At 46.4% G+C, this 24,651-nt stretch overlaps 1 protein-coding gene across 3 annotated transcripts in view; it reads left to right on the top strand.

Annotated features, from left to right (window-relative positions):
- The window catches only part of Svil (supervillin), a 205,147-nt gene that overhangs the window by 130,933 nt on the left and 49,563 nt on the right, over positions 1 to 24,651 (top strand). For 2 of the 3 annotated variants that reach the window (XM_036188287.1, XM_036188288.1), the window contains exons 7-13: positions 1,863 to 2,472; positions 11,370 to 11,404; positions 11,928 to 11,989; positions 12,618 to 12,757; positions 15,809 to 16,052; positions 16,483 to 17,056; positions 17,791 to 18,016. In XM_036188287.1, coding sequence (XP_036044180.1) covers positions 1,863 to 2,472; positions 11,370 to 11,404; positions 11,928 to 11,989; positions 12,618 to 12,757; positions 15,809 to 16,052; positions 16,483 to 17,056; positions 17,791 to 18,016 — 1,891 coding nt within the window. Of the gene's footprint in view, positions 1 to 1,862; positions 2,473 to 7,222; positions 7,304 to 9,258; positions 10,129 to 10,585; positions 10,751 to 11,369; positions 11,405 to 11,927; positions 11,990 to 12,617; positions 12,758 to 14,065; positions 14,162 to 15,808; positions 16,053 to 16,482; positions 17,057 to 17,790; positions 18,017 to 24,651 lie in introns of all 3 variants that reach the window. The other variant, XM_036188286.1, reaches the window with a different exon arrangement.

Below are 24,651 nucleotides of genomic sequence, written 5' to 3' on the forward strand. Positions count from 1 at the left end.
TGCTGGACACCAGAATAAAAACACCAACCAAAGCAGCTCCCGGAAGGGAAAGCTTGTCTTGACTCACAGTTTGAGGGGACACAGTCCATCTTGACGGAAGGAAGGTATGGCAGGGAGAGTAAGAAGCTGCTGGTCACACACACCCACAGTCAGGAATCAGGGGATGGATGCTGTTGCTGCTCCCCTGCCTTTCCTCTTTTTCACCTTTTTATCCAGTGGGTTGATGTCACACACATCAGGGCAAATGTTCCCTTCCTAGTTAAGCCTCTGAAAAATGACTCCAAATCTAGTCAAGTTGACGATGCACATTAACGATCACAGCCAACAGCAGTACACTGTGTGTATATGTAGTTTCTTAAATATTTTGGCTATCAGGCCCCTTTAGACAGTGATCCGTCAGAGGCACACATGGTGTCCATTTCTCCATACTCTCATGGCTCAGCACAGAATCTGCTGTGAAAATCTATTGGTAAATGTCTGTCTGTAAAGGAAGGATTCAGTCAATGTACATCATAGGTTACACTAAATATCCAGATGCCTTGCAGAGGGGATGGCTTCTTAGACAGGAAAAGTAAAAAGCAAAGTTGGGCCTTGGGTGGCTGCAGTTACTACTGTCAGGATACATGCCACAAGGCTGTCTATTTTCGTGTGTGAATGAATTACATATTGATTTTCAACATGCTGAGCATGACTTAGCTTTTCCTCGGTCATGTCCCATCACTGTTATGGACATTGGTTACCCCACCTGACCTCAGATTGAACAATACAATCAGGCCTGAGCTTCCCAGCCAGGTCCCAGGCTCAGGCTCTGAGCTGCTGCTTTTCCTATTCATTGTTCCCAGTTTTCTCTTCAGAGGGGGGCTCCTGATCTCCTAGCATAAGTTTGCTGGTATTGGTGGCTTTTGATAGAGAAGTACATGGAAAGCCAAGAATCAATACCTAGAAACAAATCCTGTGTATTAATGTATTCATCCATGTAACGTTTAATTTAACCATCAAACATAGTGAGGAAATTAATTAATTAGTGGAGTTTGTTTTTAGACATAAGTTATGTAGCCCACACTGGCTTAAACACACTCTCCTCCCCCTTCAGCCATGTGCTGGTGTTACTGGCATGCACAACCAAGAAAGAATTATTTATAAAGATGTTAGGGATTGAGATGAGGAAAGGACATATTCCTCTTTCCATTTCACATCAAGCCCCAAAGTAAATTCTAGTTGATCTTATTATAATTCAAAAGAAGTCAATGGAAACTAGAAAACATATGTTTCATTCAAGTGAACTTAAAAAACAGATGAACTCTCCAAATGATGAATGAGTCAGTATTACTTAGAGTGGTGTAGAAATTAATTTCACAGCCTAGCAAGTGACTGAAAGTTCTCAAAGGCCCTCATAAATAAGTCACTGTTTTGATGTGTATGTGTGTTTGCATGTGTGTGGGCAACTGGGAAAAACCACATCTGTAAGAACTGATACCACTCTGATGGCTGTGAAACAAACCACAGTCCATCTCTTGTTAAATCAACAAATGTTCTGGTGTCTGCTGTCTTTTCTAGGAGAATCTGAGCCTGCCCTTTGACCTCATAGGAAATATTCAACTCAAAAACAAAACATAAAAATAAATGAAGGGGAATAAATGAGAGGCCAGAGGCGGCTGGAGAGTGTGGGAGACAGCTGCAGTGTGGCTCTCTGCTTTCCCACTTTTCCTGGGTGACCCCAGGCTCCTTCCATCAGCCAGCCTAGATGAGATGGGGCCTTCAGGCTGGGCTGTCTGTGAGCGTTAGACAGTGTGGAGGGCTGTAGGTGTTACATGGCTGTCTGGGCTTGGTCTCCTATGTTTTATCCTGTGGTCTTCTTGTAGGGCGATCTAATGAAGAGGAAGACAGTTCTGGGTCTTCCTTAGAAAAGCAAACTCCATCTAAATACTGCACAGAAACCTCAGGCATCCATAGTTCGGGCTCCATGGACACCCACAGTCTGGAGTCCAAAGCGGAAAGGATTGCAAGGTACAAAGCAGAGAGGAGGCGGCAGCTGGCAGAAAAGTACGGGCTGACCCTGGACCCGGAAGCTGACTCCGAATACTTGTCTCGATATGCCAAGTCTCGGAAGGACCCAGAAGTGGGTGACAGACGAGGAAAAGGTGACAAGCAGGAAGAACCGAGCAAGGATACCAGTTCCTTGCACTCCAGGGCAGAGCCAGCGCCCAGGACCAGCTTGGTAGAGTCCCAGGACAGCACCCCGCTGAGGAGCAACATGTCTGACCAGGAGCTGCTGCTCAACTTGGAGAACCAGAGGCGAGTCCAAGAGCCCCCGATGGCAGAAGATGGTTCCCCTGCCTTCTTTTCTGAGCGAGGCACCTCCTTCTCTGAAGTGCCAAGGTCCCCAAAGCAAATGTCCAGCTCACCACTGCAGCAGCCAGCCTCCCCTAGCCACCCCGGTGAACTGCCAGTGCCCATGGAGGCTCGAGCCAGGTAAGCCCTGGCTACTTGTTCTGCCTTGGCTGTCGCAGCGGTCTTGGAGGGTCTCCATTCACTGTAGAGAGACTTTGTAATTTCTTCAATATCCAAACAAGCCTTCCACACTTCCTGTCTTCCCTCTCTCCTCTATCGGTGCCTTAAGTTCTCCTTCAAGCAAACAGAGCAGGTGTCATGGGGACACTAACATAGAAGCCACCATAGAGACTTTTGCTGTGTTTTTGGCCCAACTTAATTTATCTTCTTGTTCACTTTTTGGTTATGCCCAAGATTTAAGTTTGGGAGGGGGGATGGTTTTGGTGGCTTATGCCTAGAATCACAAGGCAGGGAGAGTCATAGTAATAGGAGAGAGGTCTTGGTTTAGGGTACAGTCTAACTGATAAACACCGAAGGGCCAGTAAGGCAGCGCTGTATAAATATGTACACAGTAAGGAGAGCCACAGCTGAGAGAAAGCCCTTGACAAAAGGATCAGCCAAACACAAGAACAGCTCCTGTGTGGGAAAATAGAAGAAGTCAAATACAAATCCCAGAACTCAGATGATAGTCGAGAATGCATGTTTGTTTCCAAATTTAGGTTGAAAAGAAATTGCTATCCGTGTTAAAACACTGTTTACTTAAATACCTGGCTTAAAGGGTCGGCCTGACGGTCTTGGTGGATTCCTAAAGAGCCTCTTCTATTCAAACAAGCAACAGCTTTATGGGTGAATTGAGATGGGCTAGGAACCTGGAGTCAAACAAATTTATTCTGGGGGAGTAATTGTGTGTGACACATAGAGATATGTACACACACGTATGTGAACAAGTATTTATTGTATTTAAGTATGTGTTGGGAACATCGTTTGTTGCTTTCATGGGGACATGGTGGTAAACATCCACTCCCTCTTACATGGCAGTGATGCCCCTGAGGCAAACGTTTTAGGTGCTGACGTTTTATCAGCCCCAAGCCTGACGTCATTCACTTAGCCGTGCAGACTCAGATGCTTGGCTACTAGCCTCTAAGGTAACTAGATTCTATACATCCAAAGGAAGTCTTTGTTCAGCCTTAGGACTAAAGTACTTGATGCTGAGAGATAGTGAGACCCATTTCCCACATATTTTAAAGAGGGTGTCTTGCCCAGAAGTGGGCATTTTATAGTAGAAGTGCTGTGCTTGGTTTTGGCTATTTATATCAAAGGAAATCCTGTTCATATTTCATTTATTTATTTTGTGTGTGCATGAATGTGTGCATTCCTGGTGTGATCTGTTGTGCTTATGGAGGTCAAGGGACAACTTGCAGGAGTGAGTTCTCTCCTTCCACCATGTAGGGCCTGGTCCTCAAGACTCGAGTCATCAAGCTTGGTGACCAGTGCCTTTACCTACTGAACTGCCCTGCCAGCCTGCTGGCCCCCTTCATTGATTTGTATGTAGAACAAAGAACCCCAACAGATGCTGATTTAGAAATAAAAAAATAGGTCATGCAAGAAAAGGAAGACTCTAATCTCAGATTTCCATACACCTGTTTTATGTCGCTCCCTTGTATGGGAAAGATCTGAAATATTACTAGTGAAATAACAGTTTGGGGGCAATATATATTTGTTTTGAAAGTTTTAAGTATTCCATAAAATGATCGAGAAGGTTTTAAAATTAAATATTGGATACAGGGATGGATGTTGTAGGGTTCTTAGCTCATCCTATTATGAGCTTGGGAATTGATGCACATTTTATTGTGAAGAAAATAAGGACTATACATTCTACGGAACTGGGGCACTGTAAGGCAGGCCCAGCCCTGCTTTTTGGATGTTTCCAAACCCTTGGAACTTCAAGGTTTGCATCATGTGAAGAAGGCTGTTCCCAAGATGAACCGTAGCTTGTGAATTCAGCAAGGGTGAGTGTGGAAACAAAAAGCACCAGTACTTTTTTTGTTTTGGTTTTGGTTTTTTTGGTTTTTTTGGTTTTCGAGACAGGGTTTCTCTGTGTAGCTTTGGGCCTTTCCTCGATCTCTCTCTGTAGACCAGGCTGGCCTCAAACTCACAGAGATCCACCTGCCTCTGCCTCCCGAGTGCTGGGATTAAAGGCGTGCACCACCACCGCCTGGCTAGCACCAGTACTTTTTAACCAACAATATTATTATCAGTGTGGTGGATAATCCTGTGGATATTTTAGCCTTAAAAATATGAACTCCTGCTCCCACCAAAGTCCTGAACCCCAAACTCTTGCTTAATCCTTTATGCAACTCTTATTTCCTTATTAAGAAACAGACAGACAGACAGAAGCACATAGTTGTTATTCTGTGAGGGCAAATGCAGAAGCTTTCAACCTGGGGTCCCCAGCTGTTGTGTGCCTGAGTATCATCCGTCACCCCCATGTATGTCATGTAACTAAAAGGAGGAGAGTGAAATTCAACTTGACACCCTGGTCTCAGAGCTGACTCTCCAGAAAAGCCTTGTTCATTACTTCTTCATTCACTGCACTCCAGTCCCTCTTGGGGACTAGTAAATCATACCCCCTGCCCTGAGACAGGGTAGCATTCCCTCTGTAGACCAGATATGCCCATCTTTGCCTCTGGAGTGCTGGGATTACAGCCATATCTCTCTTACCTGTTACAGTGCTGGAGCTTGATGACCTGACTTTTCTTTGTTACTTCTCAGAGCTGTTCTAGCTTTGTATTCTGCACATACCAGGAGCTCCATGACACTTGTCAGGTTAGCCCGAGTGTGAGCTTGAATCTGCCCCATTGGTTGCCTCATTCGGGGATGAAACAACAACATACACTAGCCCAGGAAGGTAGAGCAGAGGCTGAACACAGGAGTTCTCACTGTTTGCACATCTCCTAATGAGAGCTTTGAGTCCTGAAAAAAATCTCCAGAGCCTCCAGTCCTTATGATTCCGGTTGCTGCTCATCTGTCCATGTCCTGCAGAGATGTCTGCAGCAAAGTATAGTGCCTGGCATTCATCCTGCCTCAACTCCCATCAGCTCTGGCCAGCAGCTCTCTGCCATGTCCTGTGGACATCAGGGCAGAGTCCAGGAAGCAGGTCTCAGATCCATTCTCTAAAGAGGAGCTTTCTGTTGCTCCTCACAGATCCATTCTGCTACGAGGGAAATTATGTCCCAACTACACCAGATATCTGCTGTCCAGCCTCATCCCGCCAACTTTGGCTGCTAATAGAGATTAACTTGTTTCTTTGGGGTTTCATTTCATTCTGTCCTTACTGGCAAGTTGCAGTTCCAGTGAATTAAATACAAATATGGCTCCTAAAATGCCAGCCTGTAACGTATAGCAGTCGATGTGTGCGAGTGAGATTTCCAATGTCAGTTGTGCCTAGGACTGTGGCCGTTGCTGTACCCATGCTTGTGTGCAAAGCAGCCATCTCCCACACAGGTGACTATCATCAGTTGGCTAAACTGAATGATGTGATAGAATGCCACCTTCTATAATCAGAGCTGCGTGAGACTTTGCTGTCACACAACTTCTGTTTGTTTTCTTTTGCTTTTGAAACAGTGTTTCACTGGGTACCTCTGGCTGACTACACACCGGGTGTTGGTCTTCCTGGGAATACAACTCTCCACTGGCCAATCATATCCAAAGGTCAATCCATTGATCTGGATGGAGTTACTGATTCCCTATTCTAACCTCAGTGACTCCACAGCCTCTCCCAGTGGAGGTGACCTCTGCACAACAGGGTCTTGGCTCACTCCCAACAGCCCCCCAAATAAATTTTAAGTCTGGAGAATGTAGCTCAGTTGGTAGAGTGCTTACCATGTATGCACAAAGCCGAGGTTCAATCCCCAGCACAGCATGAGCCAGTTTGTACAGTGATGGTTCATGCCTGTCATCCTGGGACTTGGGAGGTTGAGGCAGGTGTAATAGCCATTCAAGTTCATCCACGGCTACTGCATGAATTCAGGGGAGGCTTTTTTCTCTTTTTTCTTTGTAAATCCTAAGAAGATATAGTCTGTGGCATGGTTATTCTTCCTGTAGCTACTTTACATTAACAAGCTTTCCTCACCTATAATTTTAACCAAAGGTATCTCAGTTTGGTCTTAATGACTCTGATACATTCCACCTTGCCTTGTGTCTGACTGAGTTTTGAGGGACAAGTGTGTAAGTTGGATGCTATCTCAATGGGATGCAAGACCTTTTCATGATTAGGATGAAGCCCTTTCTCACCCTGTTGCCTGGGTTGCCTCTCAGAGTCTTTAATTCTGTACTTTATACCTAATAGGGGTTAAATAGACATTTGCCTCATTGTTGACCCAGATTACAAATTGACATTTGTAACTGATACGAAAAAAAAAAAAAAAGGAAAAAGGATAAAAGGGAAGCGTGTAACAGCAGACAAAAGATTCACTCTTTGTTTGGTGTGTATCTTTTTGCATGGACACTTTTTTCATTTGTCTGTTTACATGTGTGCCTCTGTGAAATTTATGGAAGTTGAGTTGCCTTGTATTTGAATCCCAACTTCTCATAAGTGTGAACAGAGAATGACTATAACAGACTCATGTCGGTGACTAAATCCATTTTCTCTAGTGGCCTTAGATTTATTTATTTTCACTTCTTGAGTTTTTGTGGTGAGCCAAATGACCAAGATATTCCAAGAAGTAAGTGTAAACTCTAAAGGCACCATGCACATTATGTTTTTTCAAAAGCCAGCTTGAGCATCTTAACTAAAAGCAACCTTTGGGTTTTGCTTATAGTAAAATGATGTGGGCATGGGCATCGGCATTTTTATAGCAATGTCCTGAAGTTTGTTTCTTGTGCATGGTAGTACAGGGAAGGCCACCCATGAGTGGTTTCTGCAGAAGGATGCCGAAGGGGATACACCTTCACTTATCAACTGGCCTTCCAGGTACACCCCAGGTTGAAGTGTGTGGCTGATGCATGGTGGATACCCTCCTACCCCGTCTCCTCTCCTTGCTCTGCCACACTTAACTAACACTCACGCTCCTCGCCCTGTTTGCCACGGCCCCGAAAACCATGTGTTCAAAAACAAGCTGCTTCCTAATCATATCTGTACCCAGATGACACTGTCTACATCCACACTTCCTCTCCTTTCTAGTCCACTTCCCTTTGTCTCCATCATTACACACTTCCTTGCTTGCTCACTTTCTCACCAACTCACTACAGAACTGGCCAACAGGTGGCAATATTGAACACCTCCTCTGGGCCCTCCTACCCTGCCCATATCCCTTTTCTGCATTGTGTCTGACTTGTTTCTAAACCAGTAGCTAATTTTTAATAGTTAAATTTAGGGCATGTGACCTATAACAGACAAATACTCCAATCATTTCATGAAGGGGAGAGGCGAAGAAATTATGAATGAGCAAGTCACTGGCCGGACAAAGGTCCCATGTATTGAGTTTCTGACAGTGACTCTGTTCTCTTGAGATCGCCTCAGATAAGGAGCACATATTCCACAGGGGAGCTTGACTGAGCTGCAGTCTTCTGAGCAGCGGTTCTGAGCAGCGGCCTCCACTGCTGCCATCTCAGACAAGCCATAGCTCAGAGTGCTTTTTCCAAACACTCACAGTAACTACCTTTACGTGTGTCTTTGGTGTTTCCTCAGGTAATTCTACTGGTGATGTCCTGTTTGAAAGCAGAGCTTATTTTTATGAATCTGATAGGGCAAACTAGGACTAAACAGGGCAAATCTATAATGTGCACGTTATAAACAGTCACTTTTGCACACTCATTTAGTGAAATGAAAGCTTTACAATTTCCCGAGAAATCTATCTCTTCCCCTATTCAGAAAGCTGTGAGCACTTTCTGAGAGTTGGACCTGGTTGGTGGTTTTCCCTTTTGCACTACGCTGAGTGGTATTTCTAAAGGTAACAGAAAAGGTGCTTCTCTTGTTGACTGTCATTTGGCTAAGGAGGAAGGCATTAGCTCTACAAAAGCCTTCTCACCTTTGGTACTAGTCCTTTCTTTCCCTGTGGTGGGGACCAAATATAGGGCCTCACACACGCTAGGCAGCACCCTCCCCACAAGCCCACTGTTTCCACTTGAAAGGCAAAGCACTGGGGTCTGGGATAGACAGGTAAGGTCCCTGAAGCCATGGTTCATCTGCAGACAAGAATGGTCCGCAGCTTTCGACTTCTTTTCCAGTTTTGCTCTCAAATAGTTAAAAATCAGAAACAACAAAAAACAATCCCTCCTTAAGTTGGTTTTTAATTAGGGTGTAGCATCAGTGTGTGGAGGGGGTAGGGGGATAGATAAGGGCTCACGAGTCTAACAAATGCCTTCTTCCTAACATTCCTGTGGTGCTATGGTCGAATGTGCTCAATGCTTCAAGAGGTAACTAAGCAATGGAGCTCAGTAGAAAGCTTAAGGAATCACAAATGCCCTCATATCCAGAGGGCAGTGAAGGGGCTGTGTCTCCTCCAAGAGTGTGTTTCCTTGGAGCAGCCAGGCACCCCCCACAGCCCACACCTGGGTCTGGACTTGCACAGAGTCCTGACCTAGGCATTGCCTCCTTCACACTAATGCTTACAGTGATGTACATGAATGAAGCTCCCTAGGGCTGCTAGGGGTTCCACTAGAATAAGCCCATTCTCCCTCAGGACAACACATGACTCTCAGCCTAATGGGGGATGGAACTTTTGGGCCACACTAGAATCTGAGTGCAAATTTGGAGATTGCACTCCATTTAAGTGGCAAGTACTAGTTGTCTGTGTTCGATGCCCGAATGTGTTTTCGCACATTGTCTCTCTGCATTGGCTCCAATGCTGTCCATGGTTTCTGCATGCTTCCCTCCCCCTCGGTGATGACTACACATGGCAACATAAATCCTGTTTTTTTCTTAAGAGTTAAAGTTAGAGAAAAATTGGTGAAAGAGGAGAGTGCTCGAAGCAGCCCTGAACTCACCTCAGAGTCCTTAACTCAGAGGAGACAGCAGCCAGGACCAGCGCATTTCCTGTCTATCCAGTCAGAAAGCTCCGCCTTTGATAGGGTCACCAGCAAGGTAGTGAGCTCACTACGGCCAAGCCGGAGCTGTGTCCTGCCAGCTGACCCTGTTCATGCCATCAAGCTGGTGACCGTGGACACCCCAGAAAGCTCATCTGAATCCAGCTGGGTGGGGTCAGCCACCCCAAATGTCATAAAATCTACCACCCTGAAGATTCTAGAAGGTGGGTCAAGGGATGCTCCAGTGCTCCACATTTGTGAATCAAACGCAAAAGATGTGCTTCCCCCTGAACCTCTGGAGAGAAGCCCTAAATCACTCTTGACCTCGGAAGATGGCAGGCTTGTGAGAGGCCCCAAAGACCCCTCTGGTAATGAAGATTTAGATGAGCCCAGGGTTCGCTCTATCACCGTAGAACCTGAGAGAGAGCAGCGAGTTCAACACCAGCCCACTCAGAGAATTGGCCGGAGCGAAATGGTTCTATACATGCAGAGTGGTCCTGTGTCCCAAGATGCCACATTGACCAGTCACACAAAAGAGGCCTCTCCAAAGAAGCGCAAGGTTTTGGCCCGCTCCCTGTCGGATTACACGGGTCCCCCTCAGCTTCAGGCCCTCAGACACAAGGACACAGCCCCAAAGCAGGAGCTAGAGCTGCCAAGTTCCAGGGCAGAAGGTTCTGGTGCAGAAGCTAGCATGCTGGACACCAGAGTCTCCGTTGCCCAGCTCCGAAATATGTTTCTGGAGTCAGCCAGAGCCAACAAGAAACCTGAACTGTAGGTGATGTTCCCAACATCCTTCCAATATGTCACTTGCACGTCCCTGGCAGACGATTCACTTCTCCACCTGTGGTGTGTCCTGTTAGCTTAGCTCACAAGCGTGTGCAAGGCAGAGTGTACCGGAAATGGCTCACACACTACCATTCTGCTTCTGCCTACTAATTGGGATCTGGAAGAGTGGGTCTCTGGAATGTTCCACCTGCAGATGTGATGTGCATGGTAGCAGCATGTAGAACCTAGCGCTATGTCTTACACTGAGATGCATAAACCTTTCCTCTTCTCTTCTCTTCTCTTCTCTTCTCTTCTCTTCTCTTCTCTTCTCTTCTCTTCTCTTCTCTTCTCTTCTCTTCTCTCTCTCTCTCTCTCTCTCTCTCTCTCTCTCTCTCTCTCTCTCTCGCTTCCTTCCTCCCTCTCTCCTCCCTGTTTTGCCCTCACTGCCCTGTGATCCTAAAAGCCAATCCCGGGTTGAGAGGTCAGCTGAAGGAATTGGCTTGCCCACGGAACGGGAGAGAGGGTCTCGGAAACCAAGACGCTATCTTTCTCCTGGTGAAAATAGGAAAACTTCTGAGCGATTTAGAACTCAACCTATAACTTCAGCAGAGCGAAAGGAGTCGGATAGGTAGGCATGTGTGTGTATACTCTGGCAACTCAAACATGGGGTTCTCACTACCCTGGCGGGCCTGATGCTATTTGCATACGATTGTGAGATTCCAGGATTATTCCAGCTCAGCCGTAAGGATACTTATTTTGTTTATTGAAATGTATTTCCAAAGAATGTTGCTTCTTCTAACTACTATAACTCTACAGTTTTAAACTGCCTGTAGATCAGGTGAGGAGAAACACATGTCTGCAATTAGTGCTTTTCATTTTTAGTGCCTTTATTAAACTGGCATCTGAATTGAGCATCTGCCACTAGACTTGGGAATTTTGTATTCATCTTATAAATGCTTACTTCTTATATTTACATTTTGTATGGCATCATCATATGCAAATGTATAGAAATTAGAAGGTTCACCAGAAATGTGCCCTTAGTCTCATGTAATAACTTCCTGCCAGTACTGCTTTTTCTCCGCAAGGTGTGCACCAAGCTGGGTTATGTGTACATGCTCCACAGTGTCCGCTCACAACTGTTTGTAGCTCCAGCCAAGTCTTCCAGACAGTTCACTTGCATCATGTTTCATGTGTAGCTTGTGTGCCCACCACTAATCACTGTCATTGTCTGTTCCTGTCTTTCCTAGGTACCCTTCGGGTTCAGAAATGCCAATGGTTGAGGGCAAGTATCTCTTCTTTTTATTCTTCCACGTCTTGTCCAGATTAGATTGAAGACCTAAAATTTGGGGCTTTGCAGGAGATGAAACCTGGAGCCTGTCACTTTCTTGCTTTCTTCCAAATTGCCTTGCTATGAACCCTAGCTGGAAATTTCAGATAAGCCTTCCCTTTGCTTTGGATAGAAACTAAGAGGCTTGTTCTGTAAGCAATATGAAACAGCCATTGGGATGAAAGAAATGGATTTTACTGGTGACTGCCACCATGCCTCAGCAAGGCAGTCTGTTCCTAAGGTCCCTTCTTAAATCCTCTTAGCCAGACTACTACAGTAAACATCACCATCTGGCCATAGTTTGTTTTGAATTTTGATGAGGAAGCATGAGCTCCTCACAAGGGGAGACTTCCCAGTTGGGATGCCAATTCACCTCCTCTTGGATCTGAGGGATGGCCAGGTCAGTCTTGAAAGCCTTTCAGAGATGAAGCCCATGCTTTCTATTGATGTTCAGTTTTTCTTTCATGGCTTTTTACAGATGAAGAAAAGGTGGATGAACGGGCCAAGCTGAGTGTCTCTGCCAAGAGGTTGCTTTTCAGGGTAAGGTGTGCCAAAGAGGTTTGCATAGAGACCATAACCCTAAGAGGAAGACGCCCGGTACTTCTCACACTTCTGGGAGCCTCAGTGTCCTCCTCGCCTACCATACCTGTTCTTCTCTTCCTGTGCTGAGTTAGTCAGTGTCCCTTTACTGTAACAGAACAGCTGAGGCTATCACATTTTCTAAAAAAAGAATTATATCTCTGCACAGTACTTCAGAGGTTCTGCTCTGTGAGCAGCTGGCCTGGTTGCTTTGGGCCTGTGATGAGGTAGCACCCCCTGACGGGAGCAGAGGGTGAAGGAAGCTGCTCCCCACCTGGTGGCAGGGATGAAGAAGAGTAGCAGAGTCAGGCTTCTGGGGTCCTCTTGGGGGGGGGGGGTTGATGACGTTCCTCCAGCACCCAGCTGGGGACCAAGCCTTTAATGCAGACCATCTAGAACTAAGCTTCAGGATCTACTTTGGCTGGTCTTGACCACCCAGCTGCTCCAGCCTGAAGTCTTCACTTGTAATGGCAGGGACTTCTCACTGGTGTCTCTTCCTATGGGTCCCTCAGAAGAGCAGCAGACGTTTTGTTACCCTTGTTGTTTTTCTTTGAATTCATGGGGGTTCTACCATGTTTTCTAACTGCAGGAAATGGAGAAATCATTTGATGAACACAACGTCCCAAAGAGACGGTCAAGAAACGCGGCCGTGGAACAAAGGCTGCGTCGTGTGCAGGACCGCTCTCATACCCAGCCCATCACCACGGAAGAAGTGGTCATCGCAGCCACGTGCGTCTCCGGGGGAGTTCTTAGCCTGGCCTGTGCTACCATCTTTAAAGGGAGATTTGAGAATTTTGTACAAAAATCAGGCAGTTTAGCTAGGAGCCGTAGAGAGGCACATGTTTCATTCCTGGTTTTGTTGTGTTTTGTTTTGTTACTGCTATTTAAGCAGTAATGGGAGGTACCTGTTGTAGGCCCCAGGGTTACCTCTGCTTTTATCCTCGTGTTTTATCTTTCACCGTGAAAAGATAAAACATGAAAGGAGCTGAACCCTAGTGAGCCTCAGCTTCATGGTTATCAGCTCCTAGGCTCTTTTCCTCCGCGTGCATTATCTTCAGCCACACCCCAGACATTCTGTCCTTAAACATTTTAGTGCATTCCTCGAAGAGATAAGCATTTACTTTGTTTTTAAACCATCACCAAAGTGTCTAAAAATTAATCGGCAGTTGGACATTTTCCAGGAAGCCTGCTCAAGTGTGTTCAGGTGTGCCTTGACTGGTTCATTCAAAGTTAGCAGCTCCGGTCAACCGAGACTATTTATTTGTTTTAAAAAACATTTCTGTGGAGCATTGGCATCGTGCAGAACCTCTGTCTTCAGGCTTGCTAATGGAAACTGCTGTGAGGTTGCCAGGCCCCCACTTTCTTCTCCAAGTGTTTGATTTTAACAATCCTGGGGGTCATACACCCTCTGCATGCTGGACAAGTGCTCTTTCTCTGAGCTACACCCCAACCTTAGGCTCCTCGCTTTCTTGATGTGTTTATAGACAAGCACGTCTGTGTACTTACCCGAGACATCTCACATATCCATTTGTTTAAAACGTAATTATTTGGATTGGCTGGTGAACACCGTGAAACAGACACCCATGGAAACAAAAGAGAGGAGGGGAGAGTAATCGGCTGGCAAGGCTCAGTGGGTCTACTTTGATGAGCTTATTGATTGACGAGGTCACTGGTGCTTCTAAAAGCCACACTGAGAAGAACATTCTAAACTGTGGCCGGAATCTCCTGACCGGCTATGGTTGACACTAGCTTTTTGAACGACTTCTTAAAATGAGGCTGTCTGTTCTGAGTTGACCCTTTCTCAAGCTTCCGCCTCTGCTTGTCCCATTTACTCTGGACAGCCCCTGCCTCTGTTCCCTCCATCTGTATTGCTTTCCCCAGTTCCTTTGTGACTCGTTTTTCCCTCACAGTGTTTAGCAAATATTTTCGGTGAAATATTTGGTTTTTGCGTTTCTGGATTTACTGCTATGCCTTCCTTAATGCCTCTTTTCTTCTCTCTCCTCATGAACGCTCCTCCTATGGCCATTGCTTTTAAAGCGAACCTATCCCTGCTTCGCGTTCTGGGGTCACCCACCCTGTCATGGCAAGACTTCCTAGCCTCACTGTAGCTAGGAGTGCTGTGCAGCCTGCCAGGTACCGGACACACACAGCTGCATGTAGCACCCAGTGCCAAGGTGCTGGGCAGCGGGTGCATCTGGAAGCCTTGAATGCCTTTCATGTGTTTGACAAACGAGTCAGTGCAGTGAGTGTCCCGGAAATGTTTGATGTTTTGTCCTGTCATAGCACGAGGTACCATTCATTCTGTGACTGTGTGAGAAACGTGTCGTCCATCTGCCTGTTTCCTGTGTGGGTGCTAGGATCACACTAACCCACTTATACATTTGTTTTTTTACATAAAAAAAACTTTATTTTTCTTCTAAAATACTAACAAGTAAAGACTAATTTTAAAATGGAACATTAACATGACTTTTGAAATGTTGGTAAGATCTAGTTATTTTTAAATATGTGTACACATAAATCCATACTAAAACCAAATGCTTCTGTTTTCTAATTCGAAGAGAAGAGAGACAATGCCATTAGATTTTAGGATAGGTTGTAGATATATAATAGGATTCAGTTTTAAACTGTGATGTGTTAAAATTATGTTCTTAAGCCATATAAATATCCCCTTGTCTTAACTGTGATGAGCCAAAACACACAAGCTAAAAATAAGACACGGAGACATGAAATGACAGAGCTAGCATAAACTGCCTGATCCAGAAGCAGGGCTCTCTTGAGAGACTTTTTGCCCGCCCTCACCCCCGGTTTGTTCTCTCGGACCCCTGGAAGGCTCCAGTCCTCAGGCAGCCTTGCTCACTCACCGTCCTCATGATGTATCTGGACACAGAGACTGACCTCGGGTCTATGGCTGCCTGGGGACCAGTGTTTAATAAGAGGCTGAATTAGTAAGTGATTAATAAAGAAGGGTGAATATCTTTCTCATTAGAACAGCATTCCCAGGACAGAGGCAATGTGGTCTTGGAGACCTTTTGAGAATCTCTTGACCTCCTGGACTGGAAGCCTCCTCTCCCTAGCAATGGAAGCTTTGTTATTACTTGTTATTATTTTGTGGGGCTGAGCATCAAACCCCAGGCTTTACACATGCTAAGCAGGAGCTCTCCCACCACTATTCTGCCTCTGTAGTCTCAGTCAGGAATCGGGGGTGTTTAATAACCTGAAATTTTCTTCAGCTCTCAAGTTACTGAGAATTACATGTAAGTAACTTCTGAAAATTGGTAGAAACCTGGGACAGAAGTATATTTAAAAGACACATGTTTGACAAACAAAAACCTGCTTTGCAGACTGTCATTGTCAGGAGACCATATTGTTCCTAACTATTCAAAATGAAGATATCACCTCCCGAGCAGCATCTATAGAGGATGTTTGACCTGGGTAACGATTTTCTGCCTTTACCTTTAGTCCCCATGATCAGAGCCATCTGGGATGTCTCTGTAGGAAGCTAGATTCAGGCTGGCATTGGTTCCTTCATTTCCTTTGTAGAAATGATTCAGAGCTAAGAGTCTGCCTGTTCTAGAACTGTTGGTGCTGGTGTCCCAGACTGACCCTGCCACTCACTGCTTTGTTTACCTGCTAAACATTGCCTGCCCCCTCCCGAATCCAGGTTGGGAATTCAGCCCTTTACTAAATAAGTGACATCTTTAAGACAGTTAATATGTGAATTGGTAGTGGGCTTTCGTTTGTTTTTCTCTATATTACTGACTTTTCCTACCTTCCCTCTAGGTTACAAGCTTCTGCTCACCAAAAGGCTTTAGCCAGGGACCAGGCAAATGAGGGCAGAGAGTCTGCCGAACCAGGTGAACCTGATTCCTCCACTCTGAGCTTAGCAGAGAAATTGGCCTTGTTTAACAAATTGTCCCAGCCAGTCTCCAAAGCCATTTCCACCCGAAACAGAATAGATGTGCGGCAGAGAAGGATGAACGCCAGGTATCAGACTCAGCCAGTCACGCTTGGAGAGGTGGAGCAGGTGAGTGTGTGAGATCTAACTCCAGTGCATGAGTGGTGTGTGTGTGTGTGTGTGTGTGTGTGTGTGTGTGTGTGTGTGTGTGTTCTCTGAATACAGCAGCACAGTACTGCTTTTGGGTTCGTGATAGGACAGGGTCAACAGGTGGACTTGTACCTGGCTTCTTCACCTTCTCATCCCTAAGGAGGAACAGTACCCACGTTTGTTTTCTTCTGTAGTTTTCATAATTTGCTTGGAGTGAGTCCATCTGGGTAGGCTATAAGAGCAGAGGCAAGCTGCTTCCCCAGAAGGCTTGTTTGTGCTGCATTCAGAGTGTATAACCATGCAGGCTGGTTTTCCAATATGATGAGCCAGGGAGCTGTGCTGCAGGTGTATTGTGCCCCCCACTGCCAGTCCCCTCAGATGACGATGTCCCTAACCTGTGTCCTCCCAGGTGCAGAGTGGGAAGCTCATCTCTTTCACCCCCACTGTGAACACATCTGTTTCCACCATGGCCTCTGCAGTTGCCCCCACATATGCAGGGGACCTTCGAACGAAGCCATCTCTTGACGACAGTGCAAATCCCACTGACCACAAGTCTCCTCCTCCCGTGGAAAACTCAGACTCTCCAGTGAGAAGCATACTGAAACCACAAGCCTGGCAGCCTTTGGCAGAGCACAGTGGGAGCAAAGGAATGCTGGGGGAGTGTGGAGAGACAGAAAGCAAGAAAGCTCTGACTGCGCTGGACAGTGGCGCTCAGACATACAGAGCCTTCGAGGAGGAAGCGGAGTCCTCCTACCCTGTCCTTGGCAGAGTCAGAGAGGGTGAAGGCCAGAAGGAGCCTAAACATGCCGTTCTGAGGAGGGGAAGCTTAGAGCTAGGTCATCCTGTCACCCACCCTGGTGAGGAGCTAAAGGAATTGTCCATTGCTAAAAGCAGTTTGCAAGAGAATCTGGACCTGAAGGATAAGCAGACCTTGGAGGAGAACGTAGATGTGGAGAATGTCATGAGAAAGTTCTCACTCAAAGGTAAGGCCCTGCAGCTCCTGGGCTTCCTAAGGGCTCTGTGGTCTGACGGACTTGCTGTGCATGTTCATGGTGGTTCCTGTTAATTACATCTAGAGAGTTTATCACTAGAGTGGATCCAAGGTCAGTGAGTCATACCCCTTTCCGAAGACCTCTCTTCCCCTTGAATCTGACACAGTCAGTGAACTGACAGAGCCTACAGCAGCAAATTGGCTGCCGTTCTTAACGGCCCTTGATAAGGGTTTCAGGTAACTTCGGTGACATTAACTCACACAGTAGCCTTCTGAGCTCCTTAGCTGTGTTGGCCCTTTGATGAAGTTGATGGCACAAAAGTCCTGCACCCAGTCAGCACAGGGAATAAGGACTTGAACCAGTGTGCTTTCCAGACTCTGTGTGCATCCTGACGGTAGGGACTGGTGCTCTGTCTGCATAGGAGACCGGGAAGCTTCCATTCACACACTGATAGTGTGTACGCTGAGATGGGCTTGGGGTGTGAGTGCAGCTCGCTAGAAATGAAGATGTGCTGTTTCAGAGAGATCAATTCCGGTATACGACACAGCTGGCACAGGCTAGCTGTCTGTCTTGCTAAGCTGTGCTGCAGGTCTGCATAATCCCCAGTGGCCTGGGTAACCTGCCATGCGCCCACAGCCTGCCCGGGTGCTGCACTGTGGGTCCATGGGGAGCCGGAAAGATGCTTGCTGGGGATGTGGTGCTCATTCCACTCTTGTTCTCTCCAGCAGCAGAGTTTGGAGAGCCTGCTTCTGAGCAGACAGAGCCAGCCCCTGGGAAAGCCTCTCTTCAGACGGTGACCTCAGGGTCCTGGAAGCAGCAGGATCCCTCTGAGCAGCTGGCAGAGAAGCTCTTTCAGAGCCCCTGCGCCATGTTTGCTGCCGGAGAGGTCAAAGTGCCAGCGGGCGAGACTCTCCTGGATTCACCCAGCAAAACCATGTCAATCAAAGAAAGGTAGGTCAGCCCCTCTGGTGATTGGCAGGCAGTATAGGGGAGAGATGCCGACTTGCCACAGCAGGCTATGCCAGGATGCTTGAATAACTCTGGAAGCCGAGGCATACGAACATAAGCTGCACCTAATTTAGCAAAGTTGAGAGATGCCCAGTCCAGACTCAGGGTAGGGACACTTCATTTGTCTGTGGTCTCTGCTTCTTATTTCATATCTGGTTCTCTGGGAGCTGAGATCTCGTCTCTTTCTCTGACAGAAACATGTGGTTCAAACTGCAGGTCCAACCATCCTCTGACTGAGTTAAAAAAAAAAAAGTTAAATAAACAGGACGAAGATAGATAAATTCACACAGAAGAGCTTTGTCTTTGAGATTAGAATCTAAGTTTGACGTGCTTTGTAGGAAATAAGATGAATTGCTCTTTTTCTTAATTTTTATTACATTTACTTGTGTGTGTGTGTGTGTGTGTGTGTGTGTGTGTGTGTGTGTGTACTTACATGTATGCCACAGAGTATGTGTGGAGGTCGGTGGACAACTTGCAGAAATCACTCTTTCCTTCCATTATGTGGGTCCTGGAATTGAACTCAGGTTGTTGGTCTTGACAGGCCATTTCACCAACCAAAGATGGATGAAATTTTCTTTCCTCCCTCCCTTCCTCTACCCCTTCCTTCCTCCCTTCCTCCCTCTCTTCCTCCCTCCCTCCCTCCCTCCCTCCCTCCCTCCCTTCCTAACTTTCTTACTCCCCTTTCCTCTCTTGCTTCCCTCTCCACATTTCCCCTCCTTTTCTCCTTCCTCCCCTTCCTCCCTCTTCCCCTTCCTCCCTCCCCATCCTCCTTCCTCTCCTTCTTTCTTTCCCATCCTTCCTCCCCTCCATCCTCCCTCCTTCCCTCCCTCCCACACTGGTGTTTCACCAGAGTCTTGTACCCGCTAGGCAAGCACGCTATCACTGAGCTGCAATTCCAGCCCTAAAATTTTACAGTAGACGGTCGCTGTGGGGTTTCTTGATCCACCTGCTAGTTTTCAGTAAATTCTGCTTCATCTGTCTCTTTTTGTGAGTTTTACTCTGTGGGAAACTGCTTAAAGTTGAACTACTGTGGAGCACAGCTTCCTAACTAGGTTTTGTGGTAAAGTTAAAAGATGACTGTGTGGTTTCTGCGAGCTATCTGGAAGTGAGTCCACATATAGGGGTAAAGGTAGCATGCACCTGTTGCCTAGCCAGAGCTAAAACCTCTCAGACAGGTTCCTGCCCCGAGTCTGTTCAGAATCCTGTCAGGACTGCTTGCTAAATATTCGGCTACTCCATTTCATTGTTAACATATGCTTTTTCAAAGGTCAAGGTCCCTTTACTTAGCAATTATGTTTGCTATCATAAATTATGTCAATAGGAAATACCTCACCATGACCTCCCTGTCCTTGATGGTACTTTGTGTGTACATCACTGAAAATACCTACGTTTTATCTTTACCATTCACATGAGAAGGTTCCCAGGGTGAGGGCTCTGATCCAATCTTTCTCTTTGTTAAATGTGAAGCTTGACCTACTGAGAATGGGGGAATTGTTCAAAGATTTATTTGGGCATTGCTTTTCTTTCTTGGGGTGACATATTAAAATTCTAGGTCTTTCAAACCTTCCTTAGTCCATCCATTTTGACTGCCTTGATTTACCACAGGAGAGACTTAGTTCCAACACCGTCAGCACTGTGTGTTCACTACATTTGGCAAATCACAATCCTTGGGCTCAGGCAGTCCGCCTGAGCCAGTCTTCAGAGTGCCTGGAACTTGCAGTCACTGTGTCCTTATGCCCAGTGATGCTCACACATTCCTTACTTGGATTGATTTAAATTACACTTTCACCTTCAGATTTGAGGGATGACCTGTGACCTTCGGCTTACTGCCTGGGTCTCTCTTATAAAAGGACTGGGCCATATCAAGTTCTCTGCTCTGAGTGCTACCAGATACCCTAAGCACCCTAGTTCCTGCTAAAGAGACTGAGGCAGGGAGACTATGAGACTTCAGATGTTTGAGGCTGGTCTGGGAAACAGTGAGACAAAAGTGTAAAGCGAAATCAGCAGTGTAACAACAACTAGGAAATTCGTTTTTAGAAAACCTCTATATACTCCCTTTTAAAATTTTTACATTTAGTGTGTGTGTGTGTGTGTGTGTGAGAGAGAGAGAGAGAGAAGAGTATGAGTGTGGAGTGAGTGTGGAGTGTGGAGGGAGGTCAGAGGATGATGACATGTGGGGTTGGTTCTCTCCTTCCGCCATGTTGGTGCTAAGGATAAAACTACGGTCGTCAAGCTTGGCAGCAAGGATCTTTACCCACTGAGCCATCTTGCCAGTCCTGTGCTCACATTTTAAAGAATATGTTTGGTATTTAAGGAAACACATGCCCAAGTCCCTCTGCTTCCTCCATCTTTTTGACATGAAATGTTAGGGTTTGACTCTGAAGTGCCTCCATATGGGCACCTGGTCCCCAGCTAGTGACTAGTGGGGGCTGTCAAACACTTGGGACAAGAGGCGTGGCTGACGGAGGTGAGTCATTAGTCAAGGGCCTCTGGGGGTTGCAGCCCAGCTGTGGATGTAGTCTGGGGGATGCAGTCCCCTCTCTGTCCTGGTCTGCTGAGATGTGAGCAGCCCCGGCCACACGCTCCCACTTCCATGAACTCTGCCCCACCTTGCCCACCACGCTGGCTTGTTCCTGTCTCACACCGAAAGCAAGCCTCCTCTGCGTTGCTTCTGCTGAGATTTCTGTTACAGCGTCGAGAAGAGCACCTGCAATGTCTGGAGTCTGAACGAGAACCAGAACGAAGCCTAGGCTGCTTCTTCTGGTGGATTAATAAGCCGCCATTGTAGCACTGTCTAAATGATTTGAGATCAAACTGCCCCTTTCTAGGAACTTTTTGAAAAAGCACTACAAACCAAATACGTCTATAATTTAGAGGTGAATTATAGGTGAGGAAGGCTTACAAAGTCCGTCTGGCCTTTGGAAATTATGTTTCCATCATCACCGACTTCACATTTGTGCTTTTTCACTCTGGGGAGATGACCGTAAGTAAGTGAGCAGATCCACCCTGTCACCATGGGAGGGGGCCTATGCAGACTGAGTCAGTCAGCTCCTGTAAATATTGGAGAATCTTCCCCAAATTAAGGGGGCAAGGGAGCAGAGAGAGACAGAGACAAAGAGAGATCTGCCTTAGGAGTAAACTGGGGTCCCTGTGTGCATGCCCCTTAATTGCTCCTCTGCACCCCACACAGCCTGTGTCCATGTCTCCCCAACAAATTCTGGGTTCTGACTTTGAGCTGGAATGGTTCAGCTACCAGTGAGCCCCTGGATTGCTGTAACTATAGAGAGAGGTCCTGCTTCTATTTGTCTGCCCCTCACTCAGCCTATCAGTTCTGATTCTGCCAGGAATATCTGGGGCTGAGTAATTTGAGAAACAAAAGAATATACTTTGGCTCGCAGTTCTGGAAAATCAAAGGCTACAATTGGCATCCACAAGGCAGAGGGCCTTGTGACATTTTAGAGCAAGGGGGAAGGTCAGGCTGAGTCAGTCACACCTTTCCTGTCTGTGACACCTACTAGGAAGCCTGGTTTGAAGAAGAGACCGTGTCAGCTGTCTCAAAGACTTCAGTTCCTTGTTGGCTAGCCCTGATGTTCCTTGGCACCCAGGAGACAGAAAGCCAGCAGGAAAGGGCTAGAGACAAAACAGTGCCCCACACACACACACTGCCAGGGACTACTTTCTCCCATTACAGGACCCATCTACCTCTAGAAATGTCTGCCACCTCCCCCAAAGTGCTATTAAATCCTGAGTCCATCAGGGAGTAATTCATCCACCAAGGGAGGCTGACCCCTAGTGGTCCTACCAACTCTCCTTTTGAAGGACACTTCATATCTAAGCTTTCCAGAGGGGCCTATGCAGAGGGCCACAAAACCAAGGTGGCCGTGCTGTGCAGGCAGCTCGCTCATAACTGATCCGGAGTCCAGAACATAAACTCACTCCCAGGAAAAAGACCTTAATCTCCTTTAAGTATCTCTTCACCCCCTGAAGGTCTGCTCAGGATACCCTCATAATAACAGAAGATTATTATCTTCTGTACTCAATAATATAATAACTAATAACTACTCAAACTGTGGCAGTCTTCCACCTAGTAGATAAGAAGGGCTGGAAGTCTGGCTCAGTGTAGAGTACATGCTTAGCATTTACAAGATGCCAGCTGCAGTCTTCAGCACCAGAGAAATGCAAATAAATAAAAAGCAAGTGGTTCAGTAGATGGCTCAGTAGGTAAAGTGCTTATTGCTCAAGTCTAAGGAACTGAGTTTGAATCCCTGGCATGAATGTAGAAGCTGTGCGCAGGGGCATACAACTGCGCCCCCAAGTGCTCACAGGTGAAACCAGGTGGGCAGACCCCAGGCTCACTCACACACACTACATAACGTCAGAGGAATAGAAAGAAAGAGGAAGGAATGAAGAAAGGAAAAAGAAACCATAAGAAAGGGGGTGGAGCCAGGGCATGGTGTGGAGCTCTTGCTTGGATTTACAAGGTCCTGGGATCAGTCTTCAGCACCGGATAAAAACCAAATGCAGACAAAAAGCTTATTATTAATAGTTAATTCTTCCCAGTTTCTCATTAGCTAAGACCAGGATCTAATGCAATTAGTCATCGGTGCTGCGCAGTTCAGCTTAAGTCCATGGGTGCCTCCCTTTCCCTGAAATAAGGGAAATGTCTAAAGAGGAAATACAGATACCTTAGTTGACATTAGGGGCACGTGGTCTGCCTGCCCCTTGCTTGACCCATCCCTGTTGTGAGCCTGGAGAAACTTGTCCTCATCCCACAAGCTCTCAAGCCAGAATTCCTGCTGAAGAGCATGGGCTGCGGCAAGGGCCATAGACACTCCCACAGCGGCCTGGTAAGCACATGTCCCATTGGCCCTGGGCCAGGCCAGTGTGTTAGCAGGCTAATATTATGCCACTCACTGGGTATGGAGCCTCAGACTAAGCAGATGCCCCAGCTCTCCACATCACAGCCCACAAATAGCCCTCAGACTTGGCAGATGTTAAAAGCGCTGACAATCGTTGGCATTGCAAAGGGGGATTTATGTCATGTGCCGACCCAGACCTTAGCCCTCTGCAATGGTGATGAAGGGCTACGAGACTGCCAGAGTAGACAACAAGACTAGAAAGATCTGCCACCCTCCACAGCTTGTTGAACACCAAATAGGAAATCAGAAGGGACAGGATAATGCACTCAGATTCACTGTGTGTTATTATGAAGTTATTCATCATTTGTACTGTGGAAGTGAGGGCTGGGCCAAGTGCCACATGGGCTCAACTGAAGCAGTTTCTCCCATATTATTCTGGTTACTCTGGAGTCTTTGGAAGTTAAAGGAACCAGCATATTGAGAAGCAAGCTTTCAGGGCTTTAGAGGGGAATGTTTCTCTGAAGCCATCCTGCAAAAGGACTGAGAGAACAGCACAGGGAGACTGGAAAGCTCTGCTCTTCCTGACAGAGATAGGCACTGTGTGTCTGCTCAGCTCCACTTCTCATGGGAGGAAATAACTGGGATTTGGAATCCCACCTCCTCTCCCACCAACACGCAGGGGCCCTGGCTCAGAGGAACCTTGACCTGTCTGCATCTGGATTCCTACTCTGAATGATGAGATCAAAATGCAGTTTCTTGAAGATGTCTGTGCCCTTCAGGGGAGCATAAGGAAGGCAGCTGAGTGATTGTAGACTCCACAGTTTGCTTTTTCTGAATTAGCCTCCTGTCCCTCAGAGCAGCCCCAGGGGAACTGTTCTTCTGCTGAGAAGCTGTTTGCTGGCCTCATCATCTTTAACAGTCTCTGCTTCTGAAGTCGAGGGTTTGCACGCTATAATCGTTTAGAATCCAATCTGATTGAGGTGAAGGCCAAGAATGTCTGCTCTGAGTCCAAAGGAAAGCGGGAGAGTAGCTGGTTCTGAGAGCAGTTTGCAGGGTGCCTGACAGTGGGATGCCCTTCCAGGTGATGGCTCAGACGTATCCCTCTTTGGGGGAGCGAAGGCCTGGCCTGTCCACCAGCTGGAAGCCTTATTTCCTGACGCTTTCGGGTCCCTCAGTCATGATTATTTCTTTTTAATAATTTGACTTTTTGAAATTCTTTTTCTTATTTCAATAAAATGGGCACATTCAAAGTAATTGGGACAAGATAAATAATCATTGTTTAATATGAACTGAAATGAAAACATATGAAGGAATTTAGATTTTTTGTGTTCTAATACAAAGTAGCCCTGTTAGCGTTGTAGAACTATAGAAGTTAAGGCTAAATGGTGTCTTAAGCTTTGTGAGCCTGCATGAGTTTGAAGACAGCTCAAAGGAGTTTATAGAATGGGCCTTTTTGTGGTCTTATCTGCTGCCACATAAGTCAAAGAGATTAGAAAAGGAGGAAGGGGTTGAGGAGGGGCTGGACCCAAAGTTCAAAGTTCTGTATCCTGTAGGAAGTTGTTCGGAGCTCATTCACATTATGTGATAGAAGGATAGAAAGTATAAATGATGATTATGCATACATTTGTATGTAGAATGGATTCTTGTTTAATATAGAAATTTGGTTCCTTATTTGCTTAGCAAAAACTCCTTTATCCTATGCAGTTCAGCAGTTGAGCA

The sequence above is a fragment of the Onychomys torridus genome, chromosome 5 (genome assembly GCF_903995425.1).
Source record: "Onychomys torridus chromosome 5, mOncTor1.1, whole genome shotgun sequence".
NCBI classification, from domain to species: Eukaryota; Metazoa; Chordata; class Mammalia; order Rodentia; family Cricetidae; genus Onychomys; species Onychomys torridus.